The sequence below is a fragment of the Aplysia californica genome, unplaced genomic scaffold (genome assembly GCF_000002075.1).
Source record: "Aplysia californica isolate F4 #8 unplaced genomic scaffold, AplCal3.0 scaffold00926, whole genome shotgun sequence".
Taxonomy (NCBI): domain Eukaryota; kingdom Metazoa; phylum Mollusca; class Gastropoda; order Aplysiida; family Aplysiidae; genus Aplysia; species Aplysia californica.
Window position 1 is genome coordinate 75,990 of NW_004798196.1, and position 10,617 is coordinate 86,606.

The 10,617-nt window shown below is 40.5% G+C and overlaps 1 protein-coding gene across 1 annotated transcript in view; it reads right to left on the reverse strand.

Annotated features, from left to right (window-relative positions):
* Window positions 1-1,808: 1,808 nt before the first annotated feature.
* Window positions 1,809-10,617, reverse strand: part of LOC101845583 (cytosolic carboxypeptidase 2) — a gene marked incomplete in the record, with an annotated part of 101,844 nt that continues 93,035 nt past the window's right edge. Inside the window, 7 exon segments of the mRNA XM_035972958.1 lie at window positions 1,809-3,020; window positions 3,389-3,467; window positions 4,509-4,656; window positions 5,580-5,648; window positions 6,552-6,623; window positions 7,477-7,614; window positions 10,239-10,442. Coding sequence (XP_035828851.1) covers window positions 2,181-3,020; window positions 3,389-3,467; window positions 4,509-4,656; window positions 5,580-5,648; window positions 6,552-6,623; window positions 7,477-7,614; window positions 10,239-10,442 — 1,550 coding nt within the window.

The following is a 10,617-nucleotide window of genomic DNA, read 5'->3' on the forward strand; positions in this document are numbered from 1 at the left end:
GTGGGGGTGGGGTTGGGGGGACATGAAATGTCGAAACCATTCATCAAGGGTTGGGTGAGGGTAAAGGAAAGGGTAAATTTATTCTCAAAAGGACAAAACATTTATATCGAGGAGAGGAAAAGAAACTGGTGACATTGTAAAAGCAAATCAGAAATTGCACAGTGAAAAAAGTTTTGCTTTAAATACTACAATATTGAAAAACCATAACAAAATATGTGCAAACACAAAATGACACCAGTGCTGGGAATGCATAAAAAGACCAAACAAAAACAAACCCAAACACATGCATACAAATATGCAAACCACAAAAACCAGGTTTAAAAAATGAAGAGACTTCTCTCCAAGGCAAAACAAACTATAGATACGATTAAATTCTAGAACTGAGAAAATTGAGAAACTATATTCCAGCACTAACAGTGCAGACACAAATCTAATAAAACCAAGATGTCCATTGCTGTGGTTTTTAAGATGAGTTCTACCATAAAACAAATTAATTCACTGGGCATAGTTAAGCTGAGCAAGAGTGGAAAAAAAATCTCTGCCCATTTTACTCCCTAATTTAGGTGTATATAAAGTTGGTTTTGCCAGGGATGTCTCAATAAATACAAAATACAACAAAAAATTGAGTGCAAAAAGAATTGCCATCAAGGGGAGACAAGTGCATGCCAAGGGCAAGGGGAAGCGACTCAGTCAGTCCCACATAAGTTCTTACCAACAACTTGACGACTGCTCGAACGAGCTGACCTTGACCTTGTTAGCTAGACAGTGAGTCATAAAACGACAACTGGTGAGATATTATTTTTTCCTACAGATGAGTGAGAGAGAGAGAGAGGTGGAAATTTGGAAGAGGAAAAAAAAAGCAGTCAAAATGAAAGTTTGCTGAAAGGCCTTGTTCATAAGCAGTGATGATAATACCACTACTACTAATACTTAAGTTAAACAACTACTGTCACAAAAAATAGATGCAAAATGACAACAGCAGCAACATTAACAATAATAAGAAGAAAAAGAACGAAGACAACAAACAAAAAATAACGATGATAGTGATAACAATAGGAACAACAATTATAGATTTAAATAATATTAATAATAATGAAAATGATAATATTAATGATATAATTATGAAAATAAAAATAATAAGAATAGGAATAAGAACAATAAGAGCAATATTGATAATAAAACAATAAAAACAACACAACAACAACAAAAACAACAACAGCAAAAACGAATACAAAAAAATGGACATACAATACATTAACAAAGAGAGACAAAATATATCAAATATGATAATATAAGAACAATCTAAACAAGAACAAAGAGAAAGAAGCAGTGAAAGCATTTAAGTTAAGCAGTTACATTATAATGACATACAAAAAAAGAAAAATGTGATTCAGCAATACGAGAATGTTTTTCCTGTTCCGCTAGTTTTCTTTGACCTCACTGACTAAATCGTCAGACCTGAACAGTTTCCCAACAAACAATCAATACACACACAGTCCATAAGAATTGCCAGTTTTGTTTCCACCAAGTCCAAAGTTAAAAAAAAAAGTGAAAGTCCAAAAAGCGACCGGCTGTAAGTTAGGTGGGTTTTTTTCTTTTTCAAAATCAGAAAGCTACAAAAGAAAATTTGACAGTGTACCCTTCGACTAGAGAACAAAAAAATGCCTTTAATTGGTGCGAATTATCTGTTATAGCAGGATTCACATTATAAGGAACCCAGTAATAAATTCAAGGGCATTAATAAAGTAAGCCTAATCTATGAGTTTGGTGTTCTATTTAATTTTTCTTCACAGCACTATGACCTCTCCATTCCCGCATCGGAGAAGTGAGAGGCATGGTAGGCCTAGATAATCTAGAATAGGCTGGCCTATCAAGGGATGCGTTCTGTTTGTCTGCTTGAAAGCCACACCCTCCCCACTCATTCACTCCAGCCTTCATTGTTGGCCCACGTGGGCTCTTCCTTTCTTTGTTTTGCAAGATCACCAACGAGTTTCTCAACTGGTGTAACGTGTATTGGCCTATGCGCTGTGCACAGAGCAGGAAAATTCCACTATAACCAACTCGCGTGTTAGTCTGATGGCGCTATATCAATATTTTATTCACAAAGATAAAGAAGGAAAAAAAAATCCCTGGGGTTTTAGAATAGTGTCTTTACACTTTACAACAGACCTCTCGTTATTTCAGGACTCGTTAAAAGTGGACACTCCACTGTATACAACATTTACAACTGTTACAATAAATCCGTACAACAAAACCACCCCCCCCTGATGTTTTACCTCTGTCGTGTCTCCCTCCTGGTGATCCGACAGCTGGGAAGCGCCCCTAGGAGTGGCCACTGGACCCGCCTCAGCGGCACCACCACCAGCCCCACCGGCCCGCCCTCGGAACACCAGCGTCTGCTTGTTCAGCCTCACTCCCGACGCGCTGTGTGCCGAGTGGAGGTCGCGGTGCGCGCGGGAACCCGTGGCGTACTCTTCATCCAGCTGGCCGAGATTTGGGGTGCTCTCCCCTGCTAACAGCAAGTCTTTGTCTGACATCTGCATCTCTGAGCGACGTCCAGACTGACCGTTGAGATAGACCCCTGCTGTTCCCGAGTTGAGGCTGGCCTGTCTTTTCAGGCTCCGCGTTCTTGCCTCCTCCTCAATGGTCATCTCTCGTGGTCTGTGATTGGCTACCACTAACCTCGGGCCCGCCGTCAGTTTGAGAGGGTCGGGGGTGTTAACAGTGTACGACAGGTGCTCTCCATTCCTGGAACTACTTCCCTTGCCACCAATCCCCGTGAAAGAGGAAGCTGACGAAGTGTGAGGCTGACCAGTAGTTCGACCTGCCAGATACCCTCCAGGAATACGTTCTTCCGAGTGCTTGGATTTCCCAAGGTCACTGACGAAGGTTGTCCCATGATAGCCAACCTCAAGCTGCATCCGTTGACCTTTGTCTGTCCCCGTTACCGGAGGTCGTGACTTCACATCACCTGCAGCGGCCACACCTCGACTCCTGCGCTGTTTATGCTGATGCTTCTTCTGTTCAAATGTTTAGATCAGTTTAAAATTCTACACTCTACCTAGAGACCCCTTTAAAAAAAAATTCGGCCGACATTGTATCTGTAAGCTTTAAACCTCTCTGAGTAAGCATATTGAATAGCAGTATACTAAACAGTTTCTTGATCTTGGTGTCAAAGAACAAATGTTTGTTAGATTAGAATTTAAAAATAAAACAATGAGCAATTAATCAGTATTGAAACAACAGCATGAAATAAGCAAACAAAATGGTAAATTTCTAAACCAACTGTGAACAAGCAAGACCATGAGAAACAAAAAAAAGAGATTAAAATATCAAGAGACAGAACATAGAATATCACAGAAATGGAAAAACTATTTACATTTCTTACCTCAATGTCTTCTTGTATCTCATAGGTTAGATCTTTGATTTCCTCGTTCGTCTCCTCAATTAACTTTTGAATGTATTCCCTGTGGATAAGACACAAACTCAAATTATGAAAAAACTGGACAGTAAATAAAAATAGCCTGCTGTCAAGCAAGAGGGTCAACATTGTCACTGTTAGCTTTTGTCACTGCATGTAGGAGCATAACTAACAAACCAGAGGTCTTCAGATGTCTCTGCCTTCGACATTCTTCTCTGTCTCCCTTGTATCAGTCCCACCCCTCCTATGTCAACTTTTACAACTTTGCTCTATGCCTTCTCAGGTGATTTTTAATCCTCTTTCCTTGGGGGAAACAATATCCCCCAAAAATCGATGATAAGAATAGTTAGGTAGTACAATGTCAGAGTTTTCACACCAATTCTAGAGCGCTAAAAGCATGAACGATCTAAAAAGCTACTGGCTCAAAATAGCAACATCTTTCTTTTGCTGCTTTTTCTTTCCTCATCCTTACTATCGCCATTTTCCCTCTACATCTTTTGTACGTTTTGTCACTTTTTTGTGAACAGCTATTTCCGGGGTGCCTTGGGAAGCAGACTTAGTGCTGTTGAGTTTAGAGAGGTGAGCAGAGTAAACCTGATTACCCGATTGGACTTCTCTGTTGACATCCACCCCTTGGTGCTCATATGACCTTACGGAGTTGTGAGCGCCAAAAAACCTTACTAAAACAAACAAACAAAGAGAAAAGTGGATGCCTAAACACACTTAACATTTTACTTATGCTTTGTGTCTACCCAGTTACTAACTTCATTGTCGATGGCTTTGTTTGACATAACAACAAGAACCAAAGTGACATGAATTGGTCGCTTTAAGGAAAAGTTGGCTATCCCGAAAAATGCTGTTTTGAGAAAATCGAAGGTAAAGTTTTTGCCCCCTGTTCAGTTTCTTTAAAAAACAAGAAGAGTTTTCTCTATAACCAAACAAATACACACACCAATGAAACCAAACCTCTCCTATAGGTAGGGCAATGCCCACATTTGGTGTAGGTAAAGTTGTCTGGAAACCCCCAGAAATCTGGGTTAGCCCATTTGTCCTTAAAAGTGACCAATTTTCTGCACCCATCTCTTACCCGGCCAGCTGGTTTCCAGTTGTAGGGTCTCCTTCTTCTCCTTTCCGGCTCAGAGACTTCTGCATCTCCTGGACACCGGACACAGCAGTGGTCATCTGTTTGCTGCCCTGGGCAGACTGGACGCGTGGGGTGTGGCTACTCTGCTCATCTGATAAAAGGCAGGATGGTATTTGAAATATTATTAAACAGTGTTATCATTCAAGATAAAATGAATACACAAACAGTCATGTATAACCCATCCCCTAAAAAAGGCATCCTTAACAAAAAACCCCCGCACTAATTGAGCAAGGAAACTGTAACTGAGGTTTAAAGAAATACACAATTTTCATGCTTGTACCAAATAATTACTTTTAGGGTCATTGTTCTTGAGACAAACTTTACAGAGGATAACGGTCAACTGACCACCCATAACGGTCAACTGACCACCCGCAGTAGTTTAGGACAAAAAAACCAACAAACAAACAGGAAAAGAAGTAAAAAAAGCAGTGCACACCAGATAGGTGTCTATTGATCCCACCTGTACCAACCAATATAGGGAAGTGACTGACTGACACGTGTAGTGTGTAAGGCAATAAAATGAAAGACAGAAACAACAGAGGGGGAAAAAATAAAAGCAGGATCCTCCAACTACTTACCCTAAAACAAAGTAATGGACAAGAACAGCAATAACAACATTTGATAAAACCTGACCTGACCATCAATGATTTATTTATAGAGGCACTATTTATAAATATTTATAATATTTTTAATATTTAAATATTTATAAATACAATTTATTATATTTGATAAAACAACATACAATTACAAAGACTGTAACAATTATACTCCCCATCCCCCAAAATTATGAATCTCACAACAAAACAGCAAATCCAACTAAACATACCACAAAAACTACAATGAACATAAAGTGCACAGAGCTTGCAGTCAAGCCGGGATATGCGCTCTATACAAATGCTATTTATTATTAAAATAACAACCCCCCGCCCCCCAAAAAAAAATCAATGAATGTAGTGACAATGAATATGACATAAAAAATAACATAAAAATAACAAAAACAACAGAAGCATTTACCCCTCGTGTCAAAGATGGTTTGTTTACCACCAATCTCAAATTCATCTCCAGTGTCGTCTTCATGCATTCCTGAAAATAACAATATAACATGTGACAATATTGACCAACAAACTGAGAATAAGCAATAATATTTACTAACGATTTTGAAGAAAGCTAATGATAATGATGAATTGAGTTTTACCACAGGTTTACATGATGGCCATCAGATTTTGAATAGGAAAGGAAAGAGCTTATCAATAGATTGACAGTAATAATAGTCAAATCTTTACCCTTGACCTTGAAACTCTGTTTTAGTTTAAGTAAGAGTTTTACAACACTTTCAACACAAAATTATGGTCAGGTCATATAAGCGCGGAAGATAAGAGGTATTACAAGAGAGTAACAAACACAAAAAAAAGAAGGAGGAGAGGAACTTAATACAGACAATAGATGTTTGTTAGGAAAGAAGGAGTAAACCACACCAGAGCAACCACAAACTCTCATTACACTATATCATCATCCTCAAGTGCCAGATCTGAGACAGACATCGGCAATCATGGTTGTCCATTCATTCCTTTGCTCAGATGCTCTCAAGAAAGCTACATTTCCCTGATCTTTCCCTGTTACCCATTTGTTTAGGTTCCCCAATTTGACTGTTCTGGGCCTACCCCTGCCTCATTTGGCTTCAATTTTGCCAGTGAGAGCTAGATGTTCAAGACCCTTAAGTCTATTCGGGTGTCCCCAAAACTGCATTTGTCATTTCCTGATTGTTTTTAACATTGAGCGTCCCACCTGGGCTTCATCAAGCACTACCTCATTTGGTTTCTTTTCTTTCCACAAAGCTCTTAGCAGTCTCCCAAGAAACCACATTTCTATTGCTTCTATTTTAATTTCACTGTCTTTAGTGATTGTCCAGCATTCCCAGCCATATAGAAAGGTTGACAATACATAGCATTTCAGAACTATATAGCACTGTGAAATGGGGACCTCAACCTTTTCGGCTTTTCCGTCCGCTTTTGACTCTATCCCTGTGGGGGCCCCGCCGAGCTGTCTTATCATCTCCACCTGGGGGCAAAATGGAGAAAGGAAAATCGTGAAACCTATACAGAATATCACTCATGCTCTTTTTACAAGTTCTTTTTTTGTCCTTTTCATTGTAAATATTTCATGCCCCCATCAACACATTCAAAATAAATTTGCAGAAGGGCCGCTTCAACAAGATGTCTGTCAAGGCCAACTCGGGCAGAGAGAGATATAATATCCCAGCAGACATCCATCCATTCATCCATCCGTCCATACCTCCTTATACACACACACACACACAAACAAACCCACACACACCTACACACACGCGCACACACAAACACACACAACAACATTACACTAGAAAGAAAACAGATCTGCATCTAAGAGGTTTAATTCAGTAAAATTAAAGTCTCCCCCCCCCCCCCCCCCCCCCTCATGTTTTTATTGCAGTTTCTTGATCCGTGGTATTGATTGTGAGTTCTTAAAAAATATTTAAAGTTCAAATTCTAAATGTTGAAAAAATGGCAAGAAAAGATACATACAGAGGTACCATTGTTTAAAAAAAAGAAAGTCTTTTTCCTCTTTCCTGAAAATGAAATTTCACTTTCCGGGCTGAAAGCACTTGAACAGGCCAAAGAACCATGCTTTCTTCTCACCATCAGCCTAAATATCACAGTTATGAACCTAAGGGGTTTTATAGATGAGTCTTTCTCACATTTGGCCTGAAATATGACAACTCTGAAGCTGAGAACACTTTTCAGATAAGTCTTTCAACTATTGGCCTGTAATAATATGACAGTTCTGGATACTTTCCAGATGAGTCTTTTTCACTTTAGGCCTGAAATATAATAGTTCAGAACTTAAGAGCTCTTTTCAGCTGAATCTCTCTCACCTTCCGCTTGATCCTGGCCTCTGACCTCATCCCCACCAGCGCCATTAATGTCTGGAACCCTAGAGACGCTGAATGTGTTGTAGTTGACGTACTGGGTCTGTGACGGTACCTGGGACTTGGGATGTCCCGAGCTTAGACCTGAGACAGAGAGAAAAAAAAGTAACTGGAGTTAGTGCTGTAGCAGTTAGACAATTTACGGGAAACATGGAGAAGATGTGTGGAAAGGGACATGAGAGAGATGAAGCTAACTTGGAACAAGCTAGGAAGGACGGCCCAGGACAGAGATAATTAGAAAGAGCTTGTATGTGGCCTATACCCTGCCAGAGGTGAAAGGAACTGATGATGAGTTAGACAATTTATTGTTGCACACAGAAGAACCGAGTTTAATTCTCGTTTGGGGGAGAATTTTTATCCAGTATCTCTACCTGTCACAGGGAGCTTGAGGCAGGGGTAGGCCACGGGAAACATGGAGGAGATGAGTGGAAAGGGACATGCGAGAGATGAAGCTGACTTTGAATGAACTTGGAAGAATGGCCCATGACAGAGATAATTAGAAGGAGCTTGTAAGTGGACTAAACTCTGCAGGGGTGAAAGGCATTGATGATGATGATGAGGATCTCCATCTATCAGCTGGGATATGGCATCCCTCTCTGCCCGAGTTGGCCCTGAGAGGTAAGGGTGCAGCCTGCTTTCTAAATGACCTTAATTGTATTGATGAGGGCGTAAAATATTTACAATGAAAAGAAAGAGCAAGAACCTGTAAGGAGAGAACGAGTGATATTCAGTGGGTTTCATGGATGCTCTTAGACCTACATTATCCTGTTCTTCTCTAGTCACCCATCTGTTTAGTACTTTAACCCTTTCTTTACCAGGTAGTTTTCCTCACCTGGACCAGGCCCTATCGGTGACCTACTTTCTGATTCTGCCTACCGTCGGACAAATTAAAGATTTTGAGTTCAATTTTTAATAGTTGATACATGTATTATATATGAAAATAAAGGGGAAATATAAAATGGTCTATCTCAACATGTTGCTAAAAAAATGGTCATTCTTAAGTCTGAGATTTCAGTTTCAATTGTTACCTAGGTAGATAGGCTATGGTTTTGAAGCAGGAAGTGCCAAGCCATGAAACACGTCTCTGGGTAGTGAAAGAGTTAAGTTAAGTTATTCTTGGTTTACTTCCGCCAAAAACAAATGAATGGTGTTGGTGGTCTAGTGATTAGGCTACCTGACCCATAATCCCAAAAGTTTGGAATGTATGATAACCACCTGAGAGAGGAGATGTCTAAGGCCAGGAGAACCGTCAACAAAACCAGACAGGACATAGTCAGAAACAACAAGATCAGAGAAATAGTGGGAACAACATCTGTCTTCCGCTACATCTGAATGCAAACAATCAGGAGGTATGGGCATCTCACACATATAGTATCTAACCAGCTTGCCAGTAAAGCCTACTACAGGAAAGTATCAGGGTACAAAAGCAAGAGGAAGACCAAGAAAGACCCGGATCTAGGGTGTGAAGGATACCCTGAGAACATTCAATATCCCAGCCAGCCAGGCCATCAAACTTGCTAGAGACAGGGAGCTCTTTCTCCCCTCGACGCCCTAGAGGTACAAGAGGACGGATAAAGAAAAGTAAGTAAAGTAAGACCAATAATCAAGACACTGCCGATTCAGGGGTTTGAGGCTCAGCTGAGTCTGATATTGTTTTCTTGAGAAAGGCATATTACTCGAATGTTCCCATTTTGGCTCAGTTCTATTAGAGACAAAATATTAATTCAGAGGTGCTGATGCTTAAATAAACTTTCAGAGTCGCAAGAGCTGTTGAACCTAATCAGTTTCAATTATCACAAACATAATATTACCCCCCGGGCCGGTGCTACTGACTGAAGTGTCTTTAGGCCATTCCCACAGGGTGGACATTAACATCTTGAGTTCTTATGCACAGTAGAAATGTAATTGTAAATGGGCTGCTTCATCAATGTCATAACTGTGTCAGAACTCAACAAAAAACTGCTACTTTTTCTTTTTTAATTCCTACTATCGTCATTTTTCCTTTCCTTTTTTTTGTATGTTTGCCACACTCTTGTGACCCGCTATTTCCTGGGTGCCTCGATAGTTGAAGTAGACTTCGTGTTGTTGAAGCTAAAGAGGAGAGCAGAGTAAGTCTGATTCCCTGTTAAGGACTTCTCTGTTGACATCCACCCCTTGGCGCTCATATGACCTTATGCAGTTGCGAGCGCCGTAAAACTTCTACTAAAACTAAACTAAAAACATAAAATGGAAATCCCCCCCCCCCCCCACCCCGAAAATGCTTGGAAGTATTGAAAAGTACAAATATAATGTCCTTCTGTCTGTGTAAATATGGCGAACTTAGTATTCACCTTTTTTTTCATTCTTTCAATGTTTAGAAATTGAATTTCAGTTAAAAAATTTTGAGGGCATGCACATTGAATAGGAAATTTAGAATGAGCAATAAAGAATGTTATCAAATTTTGGGGTTGGAAGCTTCTAAAAATAAGTGTGCTGATAACAATCATCATCATCATCACCATCATCATCCATCACCATCATCATCACCGACTAAATAATTCCCCTTTTTCTTTTTTACTTTTCTAGCTTGATTTTTTCTTGAAACATAACAATTTGCACTATGTCAATACATTTTTACGTAACCTACAAATATCAGCACCAAAAAATCAGGACACGGGACCAAAAAGGAAAAAAGAAAAATGGGGTTAAAAAAAAGAGCCTGCGTTCACCTTTTCTCGGTGACTCCTTCTCATCAAACGGGTTCGGGTGTGTCTTGATAGGGCTGTTCTTGTCCCTGCTCAGGGCGTCTGTCTGGCGTTGCTGCGCGGCGGACACTTCCAGGAGGTGTGGCTTGTGCCGTCTGTCCAGCGGGTTGATGGAGGCAGGGTGGGCCAGGTGGGCGCGGAGTAGCTCGTCCATGCTGGGGGTGTCGGCTGGTGGGCGGAGACATGAGCAGGGTTATTATGTGACGGGGAGGAGAGGAGGGGGCGGGGTTATGAATGGTTCATGTTAAGGTCTGGGCATGCGTGTGTGTGGGTGTGTGGGCATTTGTGTGTGTGAGAGGGAGAGGGAAGGAGAAAGAGAGAGAGAGAGAGAGAGAGAGAGAGA